General features: G+C 50.0%; 1 protein-coding gene across 13 annotated transcripts in view; it reads right to left on the minus strand.

Annotated features, from left to right (window-relative positions):
• LOC146789924 (ATP-binding cassette sub-family F member 2) overlaps positions 1-18031 on the minus strand; it is a 1015916-nt gene that overhangs the window by 845304 nt on the left and 152581 nt on the right. For all 13 annotated transcript variants that reach the window (XM_085628226.1, XM_085628232.1, XM_085628224.1 and 10 more), the window contains one exon: positions 15368-15539. In XM_085628226.1, coding sequence (XP_085484352.1) covers positions 15368-15539 — 172 coding nt within the window. The remainder of the gene's footprint in view (positions 1-15367; positions 15540-18031) is intronic.

Consider the following 18031-nt stretch of genomic DNA (forward strand, 5'->3'; position numbering starts at 1 on the left):
CAGCCAGATGAACCTTAATGGAATGGAAATTAAGGCCAGACTGCGCCAGATGTAAAAGGTATGGAAGGATGACATCTTCCTTACATGTTGTCGGATCAAAGTTCTTGGACTTACACCAGATACAGAACCTCTTCCACTTGTAAGCATAGGATGTCCTAGTGGAAGGTCGCTTAGACTCCTTCAGAATGTCCATACAATCGTCTGGTAGATTCAGATGGCCATATTGCACTATTTCAGAAGCCATGCCGCCAAACTCAAAGACGAGAGGTTGGGGTGCACCATCCGCCCCCCGAACTTCATGAGAAGGTCCAGCCTGCACGACAACCGCATGTGAGGAAGGAGAGACCGGTGAAGGTCTGTGAACCACCACTGCCTGGGCCACTCCGGGGCGATCAGGATCATCCGCGCCCTGGACTGGGACAGCTTGATGAGCACCGCCGGAATCAGGGGAATGGATGGAAAAGCGTACAGAAAGCTGTTCGACCAATCGATCCATAGCGCATTCCCCAGCGTCCCCCGCTGGTAGTACCTGGATGCGAAGTCTCGGCATTTGCTGTTTTCGGCGGTGGCGAACAGATCTACGTCTGGAGTCCCCCACTTTGCGAAGACTTCTCCTAGTACTTCGCCGTTTATGACCCATTCGTGGTTTTCCTGAATCAGCCTCCTCAAGGCGTCCGCCTGAGCATTCTGCACCCCTGGCAGATGCGTGGCCGTAATCGTCAGTCCTCGGGCCAGCAGCCAGCGCCAGATCGCCTGCGCCTCCTGCGACAGAGTGCGCGATCTCGACCCCCCCTGCTTGTTGAGGTAATACATCGTGGTTGTATTGTCCGTCTGTATCAGCAGCGAGGTGGTCTGGAAGGACAGAAGGAAGGCCTTCAGTGCCAGGAAGACAGATCTGAGTTCCAGGAAATTGATGTGGTACGTCGATTCCAAAGGAGACCACTTTCCTTGAATCTGCAAGACCCCGGAATGTGCTCCCCAGCCCTGGAGAGAAGCATCCGTCACTACACTCGTCGTGGGAATGTCCTTGTGGAAGGGAACCCCCTTGAGGAGGTTTTCGCCCGAACACCACCACTTCAGAGACTGAAGAGCATGCAGCGACAGTCGTATCTTGTCGTCCCAAGAGCCTGTCCTCTGATCCCACTGATCCTCCAAGCACTCCTGCAGTGGTCTCATGTGAAGCCGTGCGTGAGGAAGATACAGGAGGCCATCGATCCCAGTAGAGAAGACACCTTCCTCACTGTCGTCGATGGAGCAGTCCTGAGGTCCTGAGCCTTCCGAAGGAGTGATAACAGTCTCTCCTCCGAAGGAGACACGCTTGCTGACCGCGTATCGATGGAGGCCCACAGGTACTGTATGCACTGGACCGGAGTCGTGACCGATTTGGACATGTTGACGTGTAACCCCAGCTTGTGTAAGAGAGCGCACGTCCATCGGAAGTGATCTTGTGCTTCCGAGAAGGATGAAGCCTTGATCAGCCAATCGTCCAGATACGGGTAGACAAACACCTTGTTCCTCCGCAGGTGTGCCGCCACCACCGCCATGCACTTCGAGAAGGTCCTGGGAGCAGACTTTAGCCCGAATGGCAGTACTGTGTATTGATAGTGATTGGCGCCGACTTGAAATCGCAGGAACTTCCTGTGCTTCCTTGCTATGGGCACATGGAAGTACGCATCCTGTAGATCTATGGCACAGAGCCAGTCTCCCCGTTGCAGCTGAGGGTAAATCTGGTGCAACGATAGCATGCAAAACTTTTCTCTGCGAATCCATTTGTTTGCCTGTCGCAAATCCAGAATGGGCCTGAACTCGTTCTTGTCGTCCTTGCGAACGAGGAAGAACCGAGAGTACAGACCTCTTCCCCTTTGAGACAGAGGTACTTCTTCTACCGCCTTTTTTCTCAACAAGATGTCTGCCTCCGCCTGGAGCTCTCAGCTGGAATAGAGAGCTGACCGGCGGAATCGCTGGAGGCGGGCTGATAAACCGAAGACTGTATCCATTGCAAACAATATTCAGCACCCACTTGTCCAGAGTAATTTTTCTCCACTCTGCCGGAAAAAATTGAATGCTTCCCCCCCACTGGAGTGGGTAACGGTTGAGGGGGAAGTAGCCGCTCAGGGCAGAGACCCGGCCGGGCCCTTGGTAGTGGTAGTAGCCTGCTGGCCTCCTCTACCCCTCTGGCGCTTCTGAAAGGGCTTGCAGAACTGCTGCTGTTGTTGCTGCTGCTGTCCCGAACCCTGCCCACGCCCTCTGCCCGAAGACCCGAACCGCCTCTGGAACGGGCGCTTCTTCTCGGCCTTCTCCAACCCAACGGCCGTCAGGGTTTCCGCCTCCGCCTTCATGCGGGCCATCTCATCGTCCGCATGTTTCCCGAACAGGGTTTCCCCCGAGAAGGGCAGGTTGGCCACTCTTTGCTGCGCCTCTGGCTTGAGGGACGTCAGGCACAGCCACGAATGCCGCCTCTGGTGGACGCCATGACAGTAGGCGTGGGCGGCCAGCAAGGATACATCCGCCGCTGAGTCGATCACCTGATTAGAAACCAGCATGCCTTCGCGCACTGTCTCCAAGAAGTCCTCCTTGTCCCGGGGCAGCAGGTCCGCATACTGCTGCAGGGACTCCCACAGGGCCCGGTCGTAACGGCCCAACAAAGCCCCTGCACTCGCCGCCTTCATGGTGGTGGCGGCGGTCCCACACACCTTCCTGCCCGCAGAGTCCAGCCAGCGGCTTTCCTTGTCAGGCGGGACCGTCGACGAAGGGGCGGTCGCATGTGGTTTCCTCGCCGCCGTCACGATGACCGAATCCGGCTTCGGGTCCACTCTCAAAAAGGTAGGGTCCGACTCCGGGGCCCTATACTTTTTCATGAGCCTGGAGGGGGCGGCCTTCGTCATCGCGGGAGTGAGGAACAGCTCCAACGCGGGTTCCACCAGTCCTGGTACAAGAGGCAGTAGAGGGCGAGACAGATGTTTCTTATGAAGTGTCTCGAATATCACGGACGTCGTGGGTGTTGGAACCGTCACCGTGATACCCAACTTTGCTGCCCCTCTCAACAGCACCTCTTGGAAAGAGACCAAATCGTCCACCGGAGACACCCTAGTCCCCGGTGAGTCCGACAGAGTCGGGGAAAAGTCTCTGGTCGAGGAGCGCGTGTGCGACCTGGACCTGTGCCTCCTACGGCGTCGTCCTGAGTCCGACGATGACCGTCCACGGCTCCGTGACCTTCTCCTCCTGTGAGAGCGGGAGCGCGACCTCTTCGGCTTCGGCCTGTCCGCCGGTCTAGCTGGTCCCGGCGACCGCGGGCATCGTGGCTTCGGGGTCCCCTGCGGCGGAGTCGGGTACCTCGGAAGGGAAACCGACCGCGGGGGAACCGGCGGCGGTCCCACTGGAGTGCGTGGCAGCGACCGAGGTGGGGGCGGCGGAGGCAGTGTCCACGGCTGTGGAGGCGGTGGTGGCGGTGGCGGAGGTGGAGGAGGCGGTGACGGAGGCATCCGAGGAGGCGTATACACCACAGAGTACACCGATTCCGGTGACTCTCTCTTCCTCGACGGCGACCTGTGCCTCGACGGCGACCTGTGCCTCGACGGCGACCTGTGCCTCGACGGCGACCTGTGCCTCGACGGCGAGCGCCGACGCCGGGTCCGATCTCGACGCCGACTGCTGGACGGCGCCGAAGACGGCGTCGTCGCCGACGATGCCGATGTAGTCGACAGAGGCCTATTCAGGTCCCTCGACGTCGATCGTCGACGCCGCTTCTCCCCAGAGCCCTGGGGAGACGGCGAACAGACGGTGGTCATCCTCCTCGACGTCGCCGACGCCCTCGACGGGGAGTGCTTACTGGTCTTCCTGCCCCTGGGGAGCCCCCCAGAGGCCTCAGTATGGGCCAAATCAGCCCCTCCAGACCCACCTGGTGCCTTCAGTCTTCTCTCCTCCAGAACTTGAAGCCTGATTTTCATTCTGTCCCTCAGGGTCCTGGCTGAGAACGAGTGGCAGATGGTACATTCTTCAGGCACGTGGGACTGGGGAAGGCAACCTATACACACCTCGTGTGGATCAGTTTTAGCCTTCTTTCTACCACATTCCGGGCACTTGTCGAACAAGCCAGGCATGTTGACAGTACCAGCTACTAAGCACTTGAAAAAGTGACAAAAATTGACAAAATCTCCAAAAGAACCCTTGAAAAGGGGAAAGCTCAATGCTCCAGGGTCCTGCTAGCAGGAGCCGGAAAAAAGAACTGAAAGTAAATGGGACCTGCTGGGCATTCTGGGATACTGGGGAAAGTTCTGGAAACCTGGAAAGTTTTCTTAAAGGCACAGTATCCTGTTTTAAGCCACATAATGGCAGCCTATAGGGCTTGTCTGTCCACTCCTTCCGCTCTATCATTCCAGAGGCTTTTGTTGGTAGAGGCAGGGTTTTTTCCTATGGGGAGAAAAACTAGACAGGCAGTGCTGTTTGTGGATGTTGGTGGAATTCTAGTTGAAGTACTGGACAGTGTAGCCTGTGGGTATAGGCTGCATTATCTGTCTTTAAATTAAATTCTCTCTTAAAGGTGTATGCAGGTCTGCATGATTTGTCACCTTTTAGAGATTATTTTTTATTGCTCCGGGGTCCACGCACATGGGCGGGACTATTCGCTAGATTATGACTATACACAGAGATCCCCTACTACAGAATTTATATTTAAAAGCTTACTTACCTGAAAGATATTTTTCTCTGATGCCTAATCATATTGAATATGCTACTTACCAGTATGCATCTGTTCTTGGCATGTAGGGCTGCTGACATTCATATCTGTGCATAGATCGCCGCCTAGTGTTGGGTCCGGATGTTTGCACGTTGTTGTCCTGGAAGAGTCTTCGAAGTATCACGAGATAGGTGACTCCTCCCCTGGACCAGAGTGCGCATGGGCATCCTCTCCATCCTTAGATTGTTTTTCGCCATTGTGGCAGTGATGGAGTAGATACAGTAAGTGATGACCATGCTATACAGTAATTCTGAGTGCTGCAGCCGCTACAGGCGCCGGGGAGGAGGGTGGGCGATATGAATGTCAGCAGCCCTACATGCCAAGAACAGATGCATACTGGTAAGTAGCATATTCAGTTCGAGGCATGTGGGCTGCTGAATTCATATCTGTGCATAGAATACATAGCAGTACCTCCTATTAGCGGCGGCTACCAGTGCCAGCTGCAGCAGTCTGAAAAAGAGTTTTGAGAACAGCCTGTCCTACAGCTGCCTGCTGTTTTGAGTGTACATCTACACAGTAGTGTTTGGTAAATGTATGTATAGTGGACCATGTGGCTGCTCTACATATTTCCTGTAAAGGAATGTTTCCCAGGAAAGCCATGGATGCCCCTAACTTACGTGTTGAGTGGGCTCGTGGGGGAATCGTTAATGTGCGTTTAGCCTTTTGATAGCAAAGTTGAATACATTTAACGATCCATCCGGCTATACCTGATTTGGAAATGGCGTTGCCCTTGTGTTGTGGAGAAAAGGCAACGAAAAGTTGTTTTGTAGTCCTAAAGTTTTTAGTTCTGTCTATATAGTACATGAGGGCCCTTTTTACATCTAGTGTATGGAGCATTCTCTCAGCGACATTTTGTGGATTTTGAAAGAAAACCAGCAGTTCAATAGTTTGATTAATGTGGAACTGCAATATTACTTTAGGCATGAATTTGGGGTTGGTACGTAGTACGACCCTGTTTGCGTGAACATGTATGAATGGCTCTTGAATGGTTAGTGCCTGGAGTTCACTAACTCTTCTTAACAAAGTGATCGCTACTAGGTAAGCTACTTTCCAGGTGAGGAAGTGAATCTCACATGAGTGGAGAGGCTCGAAGGGTGGACCCATCAGTCTGGTGAGGACCAAGTTGAGGTTCCACACCGGTGCTGGTGGGTGTCTTGGGGGGGGGAATTACTCGTTTAAGTCCCTCCAAGAAGGCTTTGATGGCAGGCACTCTGAAAAAAGAGAGGTGCTGCCTGTTTTGGAGATAGGCTGCTATTGCGGTTAAATGGATACGTATTGAGGTGTATGCCAGATTGCATCGGTATAGGTGTAAGAGGTAACAGATTATGTTTTGAATGGATGCGTCTAGCGGGTTAATGTGATTGTTGTTGCAGTAAATGACAAACCTCTTCCATTTAGCCGCATAGCAAGCTCTGGTAGTGGGTCTCCTGGCCTCTTTGATGATCTCCATGCAGTCAGGTGGCAGGTTTAGGTAGCCAAACTCTAAGACTTCAGGAGCCAGATTGCCAGGTTCAGCTGTTGCGGATCTGGGTGCTGAATTTCGCCATGGTTCTGCGTCAAAAGTGCGGGTTTGATCCGCAGCCTTTGATGCGGCACCACGGAAAATTCTAGAAAGGTGGGGTACCATGGTTGGCGCGCCCATGTGGGAGCAACTAGGATGAGAGTCAGTGAGTGCTGTCGCAGTTTGCGTGCCACCAGTGGTATTAACGGCGCTGGGGGAAAAGCGTACACAAATCTGCCGGACCAGTTCATCCATATCGCATTGCCCTGCGACTGTGCATGTGGGAACCTGGCGGCAAAGCTTTGGCATTTTGCGTTTTCGTTTGTGGAGAATAGGTCTATCTCTGGATGACCCCACTGCTGGAAGTACGGTTGGAGTACTGATGGATGTAGCTCCCACTCGTGCATCTGGTGGCTGTGTCCGCTGAGCAGATCCGCCATCTGGTTGTCCTTGCCAGGGAGGTGTTCCGCCATGAGGAATATGTTCCTCTGAATGGCCCACTTCCACATGCTCTGAGCCAGATGAGACAACTGTGGAGAGTGTGTTCCTCCCTGCTTCTGTATGTAGTACATGGCAGTCATGTTGTCCGTCCGGATCAACACTACTTTGTTGCACAAGTGTACTTTGAATGCCTTCATGGCTAGGAAGATTGCCATCAGTTCTAGAAGGTTGATGTGCATCTTTTGTTGTGTCGTCCATAGTCCCTGCACTGTGTAATTGAGTACATGAGCTCCCCATCCCTGGAGAGAGGCGTCCGCCGTCAGTATTATTTGTGGAACAGGCTCTTGGAACGGTCGGCCCTTGCAAAGGTTTTGTGGATTCCACCAATGCAGAGAGTTGTATGCCCGACCGCTCACCAACACTAGGTCTTGTAATTGCCCTTGAGCCTGATTCCATTGACGTGCCAAGCACTCCTGAAGCGGGCGCATATGTAGTCTCGCGTGCGGGACTATGAAAATGCAGGAGGCCATCATGCCTATCAACTGCATGAACACTCGCGCTGGAAGGTAGTGTTGAGGTTTGAACTTTGAGATCAGCAATTGAATGCTGTTGATCCTCACTAAATTTGGCTGAGCTGTGGCTGCCAGAGTGTTTATGGTCGCGCCCAGGTACTGTCGCACATGTGCGGGTTGGAGATGTGATTTTGGGTAATTTAGTGAGAATCCCAGACTGTGAAGAAGGTGAATGGTGAGGGACATGTGGCTGGCGCATTGCTGGGCTGACTTCGCTTGAACAAGCCAGTCGTCCAGGTAAGGGTAGATGTGAATGTGTTGTCTCCGTAGATGTGCAGCCACTGTAGCTAGGCACTTGGTGAAAACCCTGGGTGCTGTTGTCACACCGAAGGGGAGGACTTTGAATTGATAGTGCTGTCCCTGAATAGTGAACCTGAGATATTTCCTGTGTGATGGGTGTATGGGTATGTGGAAGTACGCATCTTTGAGGTCTAGGGTGGCTAAGAAGTCTCGCAGGGTGAGCATATGGAAATGCTCTGAGAGAATGTAGTGGTTGAGGGGTCTCAGGTCTAGTATAGGTCTGAGCGACCCGTCCTTTTTTGGGATTAAGAAGTACAGAGAGTACACCCCTGTCCCCTGCTGGTTGACGGGCACGACCTCTATTGCCCCTTTTTGCAGCATACTTAGCACTTCCTGCTGCAATAATGCTAAGTGCTCTACGGACATAGGACGGTGCTTTGGGGGTATGTTGGGAGGAGTGGAGGTTAATTCAAGACAGTAACCGTGTTGGATAATGTCCCTGACCCACCTGTCTGTGGTGATGGTGTTCCACGTGGACAGGAACCGCTGAAGTCTCCCCCCGACAGGTGTTATGTGGTCGGGGGGAAGGGAGAGGGCGTCACTGTTTGTTTTTGGGGGAGGACCTGGTGTTGCCTTAACCACGTCCCCTGCCCTTGGTGCTGGAGCCCAGATATCCACCTCTGTTGGTTTTATCGTAGGTACTCTGTGTGCCCCCTTTAGTGTATTGCTGCTGTGACCCCTGGCCTCTAGCAGCTCCTCTATTCCCGGGGCGACGAAAGGAGCCACCACGAAATTGCTGCGTCTGCAGAGCCCCCATTGACTTCACAGTGTCAGTGTCTTTTTTTTATTTTTTCTAAGGTAGTGTCAACTTCTGGGCCGAATAAGTAGTCGGGGTTAACTGGCTGATTTAGGATGTTGTTTTGGATCTCTGGTTTGAATACGGAGATTCTTAACCAAGCGTGTCGTCGTAACATGACGCTGGTGTTAATTGCCCTGGCCGCTGTGTCGGCAGCATCCAGTGCGCACTTAATGGATGCGTTGGTAAGGAGTTGTCCCTCTCTGATGAGGAGCTCCGCTGCTTCTTTGTATTCATCTGGCAGATGCTGGAGTAGCGATTCTAGCGTGTCGTAGTGTGAACGATCATAGCGGGCCAGGAGGGCCTGTGTATTGGCAATGCGCCAGATGTTTGCTGCTTGAGCTGCAATTCTTTTGCCTGAGGTCTCTAGCACCTTGGACTCCTTGTCAGGGGGAGGAGCATCACCTGTTTGCGAATGGGCTCGTTTGCGAGTGTTAGCGACTACCATGGAGTCCAGAGGTAACTGGCCTCTAATGTACATAGGATCTCCGGGCGCAGGCTTGTACTTTTTTTCCAATCGAGGGGTTGAGCACCCGTGCCCTGGTTGTTTCTTTGAAAATGTCCTTTGCAGGTTTGAGAACACCTTTCAACATGGGCAAAGTTTTGACAGTTCTCGGAGGAGGCGAAAGTGTCTACTAAGAAGTCTTCCTCAACAGTGTCAGAGTGGAGTTGTACTCCATGATTGGCGGCAGCACGTTCTATGAGGGCATTGAAGGCAGCAGTGTCCTCTGTGGGAGATGTTTTGGCGCTGTAAAGCTGCGTGACCTGGGTATCTGGCGCGGTACCCTGGTCTGTAGGGTCATCCCATGCTTGATCTGGGTCCTGCTGTTCATTAGGATCGACATCCCCAGGGTAGGGGGTATCATCGCCCATGTAGTCCTCCACTGCGTCTGTTTCGGAAGGCGTAGGAGAAAAGGACTGGGGCTCCTGAGAGGAGGTTTGCAAGCGTTCATACAGAACTGGTTCCGACTCTGCTGGCAATTTGTGCTTTAGAGGTATTCTGTAGGATTCCAAGCCCTGCTCTGGCGTGATCTTCAGTTTGCGGGGCATCAGTCTGCCAGTGTCGGCGTCGATGAACTGTGGCTGTGAAGGCTCAGAATGTGTGTGTCCAGTAGATGGGGACTGTGTCTGGCGGACACGTGTTCGGATCGCGAACATCTTCGGCGCCGTGGATGGCGGCAAACCAAAAGTGATGTTGGTTGGCGCAGAGGGTGCCTTTGGAGCCTTGTTCGCGTCGGGGCCCGGCGTGGATCGGAGGGCTGCCCGTTCCCTGATGCGTTGAAACGACGCCGCGACTTGTCGCACTGAACGCCGAAGGTTCTTTGGTGCTGGTCGGTACCGTGGAGGTAGGCGTCGACTGCTTCGGAGCCACAGGGTTATCGATTTTAAGACAGGTTTCAACGGTCGTTGGAGTCGATGACTTGGCGTGTGCCGCTGTTATCGATGTGGACGCAGATGGAGCAGCCATTTTGATTTTAGTGGCGGATGCCGACTGTTTCGGTGCCGGGGGCCGAGGCGCTTTTGTGGGACCGAGGGCCTTCTTTCTCGGGTCGGTACCGATATCCGCTGCAGCGAGTTCAGCGCCGAAATCCCTCTTAGTGCGTTCGGAGCAGACGGCCTTTGCTGGCGTCGAAGGGGTTGAGGTCTTCGAGGGCTTCGAGCCGATCACGGTCAGTTTCACTTTTGGTTTCGGTGGAACTGGTGGGACGATTGGTTTCGGTTTCGTTAAAGGGAATCCAGTAGTCTTTGGTAATAATGGCTCGTGCGGGATGTTCGAGGCCGGGCCCGAAGGCGGGGCTGAAGAACTTTGGGATTGATCTCGGGTAAGGCCCGGAGGCGATCCCTCGACCTGAGCCGTAGAATGACTCACTTTGACGGCCTCCGTATCGACGGGTGGGCCTGGTTCTTCGCTAGAGCTATCTTCTTCGGCCCCAAAGGCCTCATCGTAGTCTCCTACCTCGTCGACGGCTTCTTCCCTTTGAAAAAGCACTTAGTCTCCTTCCGATCGGGAATCGTGTTCGGAAGCGGGGCTGGAGTCTATTTCTTCCACGCTCTCTACATCCTCGTCGCTGAAGATATTGGCCGGGGCAGGCGCCAATTGCTGCGCTTCTAATCTCACCGCCCGTCGATTCCGGAGAGTTTTCTTCGATCGGAATCGGGCACAGGCCATACATTTCGATTCGTCGTGATCCGGTGAGAGACATTTGTTGCATACCGGATGGACGTCGATGTGTGGGTATTTGGCGTGGCATAAAGGACACCGTTTGAATGGGGTCCTCGATTCCATTGTCGATGTAAGTTCGAAGTTCGGACCAAACGGATCCGAAAGATTGGAAGAAGTTGCTAAACTAATCAAGAAAGTAGTCGATACCGAACGGGAACAGTACCGACGAAACTAAAGGCCTTTTGGCCTTAAATTGAATTTTCCTAACTTGAGCTAAGATAAGCACATCCGAACCCAATGGCGGAAAAAAACAATCTAAGGATGGAGAGGATGCCCATGGGCACTGTGGTCCAGGGGAAGAGTCACCTATCTCGTGATACTTCGAAGACTCTTCCAGGACAACAACGTGCAAACATCCGGACCCAACACTAGGCGGCGATCTATGCACAGATATGAATTCAGCAGCCCACATGCCTCGAACATAAAGATACTTGCTATTTTTATATGTTGGTGGGGGATCTTCTGGCGTCGTGTTGTCTTTTTTTAATCATTGTGTGTATTTGCAAATGACTTGCTCTCCTCTGTGTTAAGTCTAAAGCTGCACGACCACACTATCCCCTAATAGAGCACTTTGGGGTTGCATAACAAGCCCCTGTACACTCATAAGGGCACCCCAGACTCTTTAAACAGTATATCAACTTATTGTTATATCACAAAAAGAGCTAGCTTCCTACATGCTTGGAAAATGTTCGGGTGCTAGTTTCAGGCCAAAGAGTAAAATTAATACTGGTAATTTGACCTGCCCCCCCCCCCCCCCTCCCCCCCAAACCTTGAAACTAAAGAACTTCCTATACTTCCTTGCTATTGTTATATGGAGTTATGCATCCTGGAGTTCTACCGCACACATCCAATCACCTGCTTTCTGATATAGGGAATATTTGACGCAGTGCTAGCAAATGGAATGGATCTTTTTGTGGAGCTGTTAACTTGTTTCAGGTATGGGATAGGCATGATCTTTTCCTTCACACCTTTTTTCTCAGACCAGAAAGTATATGGAATAAATCCCTTTCCTCCGCATGCCAGATGGGTCTGTTCTCCTTTCACAGTTTTGCAGTGAAGTCAGTGTTTTTACTCCGTTTGCCATATACTTGGGGAGCTCATTAAAACAATGATCTTGAAAGTACACTTCATTTGGAATAGGAATATCGAAACTTTCAGGCCTTGAGATATAGAAGGTTCCTCGAAACACGTGTTGGCTGCATATGTACTGATTTTGTGAGAGATACGAATTGAAAGAATACAACCTCATCAAATAAAGAATTAATTTAAAAAGGAACACAAATGTGAGAATTAATTATGCAATGAACCTCCTTGAGAATACCATGAAGGCCATACATGCCATTAAGGTACTGATGCAGGAGGAAAGAGGGTGCCAGACTACTGATACTTTTCTATTATCCTATTAACTTCCTTCTAAGTCCCTACTATGTGAAACAAGGGGTACCTTGGGCTACTAAGTTAAAATGTCACTAGTGGACGGCAGCACTTAGCCACAACTACAGTGATAAAGTGAAAACAAGACCGTAGGCCTGCCTCCGCAGCCTCGCCGGGCAGCTTTAAACCGGTCAACTCAACATGGCAGCATAAACACTTTTGCCAGGAGAAAACCTTCAGTTTTAATGTTAGTACGTTACCTCAATGGAAGGCCCAGGCAGCACACCAGATGGTATGCTTAAAATTAAAAAGGAGATGTTCTTTTGTGTTAAATATCTCCAGACAGTGAAAACACAAAATTGCCATTTTCACAGTAGCATGGCCGGTGGTCCCATTGCCGACAGGAAGTTTCACTGGTGCCAACTTCAATTTGCGTTCAAAGATATTACTCAAAGGTATGCCATTACATTGTTACATTAAACCAGACTCATTTCATGAGATTGGCTTTAAAAGAGAACGTTTAGTGAAAAGGCGACATTAGAAAGTTACCACTTTGTTCTCCAAACCTTTGGTAGCCTTTCCCGTTTATCCACAGCAGAAGTTTACCAAGACATCATGCTGACCCACCCCACGCAAGGAGGTGTGAAGCGCTCCCAAGAACAAGGAACAAAAAAACTGCTCAGGGGCAAAAGTGTGAGCTTCTCCAACAGGATGACTTCCGGGCGGGAGTCACAAATGGCCCAGCTTCAAAAAAGCCTTTCGCCTCAGTGAAGCAGAATGGTATACACCTTTGCTTGCCCGCTCCTTTGTGTAAGCAGACAGACTGACATCCTCCAGAAGGAGTAAAACTGTTGCAGAACAGGTTTTCCTATACAAGTAGCTCATTAGGCTAATAGGAAAAGAAGGCCTGTGCCATTTTGCTTAGGGTAGAGGGGTATCCTGGGATTGTTTGAGAGCCATGTAAAGTGGGAAGGGTAGCCTCGTGGGAACTACTACCCCATTGGCTAGTAGGTTATTTCCCCTCCCACAAACTGGAAAATGACATAAAAATGGCACTCCAGACCCAAAGTTTTCAGATCACTATTGGACAGAATAAGGACTGCCCCCCTGCTTCCTAGACTGAGGAAGGACAGGCTGCACCAAAAACTGGACTGCACCCAAGGGATCCGCAAGGAAGACTATCTGCTGGGCACACTCATGGGAAAGAGCTCTGCTGGTGTCCGGATGGGAGGAGTTAATCCACGGGATAGGTGGCTGGCCTCCTGTTAGGATTCAGGGCCACCAAAATATGAAGGAAGCTGTATCCATCAAAAGCCTAGCTGCCAGGAACACTTAACTGTCACTGGATGACTAGGCGCCTGTTGGGGAGCGAGCCCGGACCTTCCTGAAGTGCCCCCAAGCTTGTGGGTTTTAAAGACAGACTTTTGTCCTCCAAAGAAAAGAATTTGATTATCTGTAATTGACCATTGAATCTGTTGTAACCGGGAGACCAATGGCAACTGGACCTGCACAGGACTCCCCCCCGTTGCAACATGGACCTAGAGTCTTGAGGTCAGAGACTTCCCCTGAAGTTAGCAGACCTCCATGGTGGCCCCAGGAAAACTTAACACATCTCATCAGAATCTTCAGCATCCCTTCATTCCCCAGCCTCAGGAGCATGTTTTGCGGAGAAAAGTACACAAGTGCTGCTTACTTTGATAGGTAAACTGTCACCCTGGACCCGAGTGGCCCCTGTAACTGGGCCAGCCATTGTAGCTAGTCCAAGAAGACTCCGGCAGGTGTTCTAGCCCATTTTAATAACAGCTTGCAATGATTTATTGCATCCAATTCGCAAAGTATTTTACTTACCTATTTAAAAATCAAAAACCCAGTTCCCCTCAATAAATTGTCGCTTTGGTGTATAATTTTTTATAAATTAGAGTTAGATTTATTTTGCGTTCTCTTACTTATTAACTGCTTTGGTACTCCTAAATGCTTTACGCTTGTTTCTTTGACTAATACGGACTGCTCTGTGCCACAGGTTCCCAGTACTGAGCTAAGGATTTTTATTAAAGAAAATAAGTGGAGCCAAAAAGGAATGTGACATTACTACATTCGGAGGGCTCACAACCACACTACATAATTCATTTTCCAACAATGTTGCTTTACTTTTCAAGTTTTTGTGGTCTCTCCATTAGGGATGAGCTGCAGTGTAGCTTAATATAATGCTTTCGCTAGAGTGGTTCCTTAAACTACCCAAACTATATCTGGAAACATTTTCCTATAATAGACTGAGGCAGTAATTTCCATTTTATATTGACAGACAAATGTTTCCCCAAACTAGGCATAAGAGGGCATTGTATTGCTGAGAAATCCTATTTAAGAAATGGAATATTCTTAATCACCCATGATTCAACCATCAGCAATCGCACCAGATTGAAGGAGGATCATGTACAAAGACTGCCATCAGCAAGCACTATATTGCTGGAGGACATCTGAATGAATCCCAGTCAATAGTATGCAACTCAACCCTGAGAGGCCGATATCCTAATTGCCCACACCGAACATTAAGCAGTTTGAACACTGAACTGAGCCTTCCATAATCAGCAAGTGTCCCACATTCTGCACAACGTTAGGTTATCTACAGACACTGCCATAAGCTAGCATCCCAAAATATAGGGAACAGGGACATTTAGACTACCCCACTCAAAGTATTTTGAAATATCAGGTCAAACTGTAAAATCTAATAAAATGACAAATACACAAACAAAAGCTGTGCAATTAAATTACTATGTCCCACCCCTGAAGCCACTTGACAATAGAACTCCCAGCAAAGGGCAACACACAGATTAGTTGCGGGCTTTGGAATGGACAAACAGGATTAGTCCACAGCTCTGAAAGTCTGAGACTAATCAAGAAGCACAGAGGCAGTCTAAGATGGAGTCCCGACCCAAGAGCAGAGTTCCTAAATAGTCATGAATGTTCTATTATAAGACAGGGATCCTTATCGGAGTTCAATGCTCAGACCAGGCTAGGATTCCTGGTAGGAAAGTTTAGAATAGCACTATTTCTCAGAATATTTATGTTCACAATGATGTGCCCAATAACCAATTAGCAAGATAGTAAATAGCACATTTATGGGAGCACACTCCAAGCTACTATGTTAAAGTATGTACCTTTGAAATTCAAGAGGCATATTTCTAAACTACTGCAACTCTAAAGGCTTGCTGAGAGTACACACCTAGAGTAACTTGCAATTGAGCAAAGTAAGCTGCACATCTCCCAGAACCTATCTGCAGTGGATTCAGGAACAATGCATCCATTTTTCAAACCGGTACTGGTCCTCAATTTGGCCTCTCTAGAAGGAGGCCGCTCAATTTAGGTATCCTATTCTACATCGGACTTTGTACGTACGCACACATGTGATCACAATGCCACTCCTTACCTGGCAAGGGCCACTCTCATCCTCCAGCCTCCACTGAAGTCCTTCAGTTTCTTTCTCTGCATAGCAGGGGTGAAGCCCAACCCATGTAGGATCCTTGCAGCTCGCACTTCAGCCTTGGCAGCATCCAGTTCTTCCAGGCGCTCATACAACTCCATAAGTTTTTCACATTCAGCTGCAGAAAACAGAAGAGGGGTGAGGTGACACCTCCGTTAACCTGCAAAGAGCAGACTTTGGGTCAACTCTAAAACTGTGAACTGACTAGCAGAGTGAAGATACAGGTTTCATCCAGGCAGCAGAACAAATACACTTCAACATGCTTAAAGATAAATCACAGCAGAAATAAGACATTCAGCCAGAGGAAAGCAAAAAAAGAGCCCAGTTACAGCACAGGAATAAGACCATAACAAAGGCGATCCTCCTGAGCAAAGTAGGATCGCCACCTATGTTCCGTGTAGGCTGCGCACACAGCGTTTCTACTACAAGCGCTCAGAATTTCTCAGAGTGCGCTCGTCGTTCCCAGACTTAATAGAGATTAAATGGAGGTGTACAAAAGGATTAGTTACTTGCCTGTAATCCTAGTTCTCATCCAGGGGTATACTCGGTCATAATCTATGAATAATCCCCGCCCACGTGCAGGATCCCGGAGCATATAGAAAATACATATATATGCATATGTGAAAACATATATGCAGCCTAAAATGTTTCAAACATTGCAAAAATGCTGAAAATTACATAGGTTTGCATTGTAGTACCCCTAACCCATTAGGAAAAAAGGAAGCACTAAACCAATTGTCACACAACAATGCTTTATTGCCATAAAGCAAACTTGTAATTGCAGGCATTTGCCTGTAGGCTGCAGTAGAGTATCAAGAAAACAAAGATAACTGACACCTTGCCTTTAAGGCATTAGAGTAGGGGGACCGTGCTTTTAAGACCTGCAGGAGACCCCTTGCTCCCATGATGCAACACAGGTGACAGTTAGGTCAGTTCTTTTTGACGGTGCACAAGCACCTGAGTAGATCTGCAATCAATACACAATATCTTGAGGAGAATGTTCGTCCAGGGAGGTGGGTGGGTCGCTTATGACTTTGATGAGTATACCCCTGGATGAGAACTAGGATTACAGGTAAGTAACTAATCCTTCTCATCCAGGGGATACTCATCAATAGTCATAATCTATGAATAGAGTATCAAGCCCATACCCAAAATCTCGGACGAGCAATAAAGCATCTAGAACATGCAGCAACATCACATTCGCATTGCCGTTATGCAAACAAATTCCTTAAAGAAGCCTGCCCCACCTGGGCGTCGGCCTGTGCGTCTGAATCTAGGCAATAATGGCGTGTAAAGTTATGTATAGAGCGCCATGTAGCTGCTTTGCAAATTTCAGAAATGGGAACGTTGCGAAGGAGAGCTACAGTAGAAGCTTTCGCTCTAGTAGTGTGGGCTCTTGGTCTAACCTGTAGAACCTTCTGGGCCAGTTGATAAACAAGGCTATGCAGGAAACAAGCCATCTAGAAATAGACCTTTTGGAAGCAGCCAGCCCGGTATTTGTTGGACCGTAATTGACAAAGAGCCTATCAGACTTTCTAAGCGAAAGGGTTTTAGCAAGATAAAATTTCAATACCCTCCGGAGGTCTAGAGAATGTAAAGCTCTCTCCGGGGGAGTGGTTGGCTGAGGAAAGAAAGTGGGCAGCGTGATAACCTGATTAATGTGGAAATCCGAGACCACCTTGGGCAGGAAGCTCGGATGAGTACGTAGTACCACTATTGGCGTGGAAAACAGTGCAAGGTTCCTTGCAGCACAGGGCCTGAATCTCACTCACCCTGCGGGCAGAAGTGATGGCTACTAAGAAGGCAGCCTTCCAGGTCAGATGCTGCAAGGACGGCTTATGAATAGGTTCGAAAGGAGCCTGTGAGAAAGTGCCATCTTTCTTGCATGGTATGCCCCCACTTTTTGCTGAATGTACTTTGACTGAGTGTACCCTGGACTCCTGCTAATCAGGTGCCCAGGGCCTATGTTCCTTCCCTAAAAACACAAATTGGAAAACCCTGGCCACATGTCAGCCCCTGGTAAATGGTACCCAGAGCCTTGTGACCAAGGAAGGCCTCCAAGGGCTGCAGCACTCATTGTGCCACCCTTAGAGGCCCTGTACCCTTACACACACACACACACACACACACACACTGCCGTTGCAGGCTGAGTATCTGGGTGCAAGACAAAACAGTCAACATGGCCCACATCCCTGTGTGCCATGCCCATCACCTACACTGCCATGGCATACATCAGCCACCCCTCTAGCTGGGTGCCCTATGCCAATGGTGTGGGCCCAGGAGCAGGAGCTCTGTGCCCCTACAGTACCCAGGTCCATTCCTGGGCACTGTAAGTGCAGTGCTGCCCTATAAGAGTACATGGTGCTGAGAGCTCGTCAAACACGAACTCCACAGCACCATAAAGGCAGCACTGAAGACTGAGAAGTTTGGTATCAAACTTCTCAGCACATTAAACCCACACTGATGCCAGTGGGGGATTTAATGTACCAAGCACCCCAGAGGGCATCTTAGAGATGCCCCCTAAAACCTAACCTACAATCCACGTCTGTTCTGAGGCTGCCACACAGCAGACATGTTGCTGGACCCCTGGGTAGGAGAGCCCCTGCTCTC

This window comes from Triturus cristatus, chromosome 10, assembly GCF_964204655.1.
Source record: "Triturus cristatus chromosome 10, aTriCri1.1, whole genome shotgun sequence".
Taxonomy (NCBI): domain Eukaryota; kingdom Metazoa; phylum Chordata; class Amphibia; order Caudata; family Salamandridae; genus Triturus; species Triturus cristatus.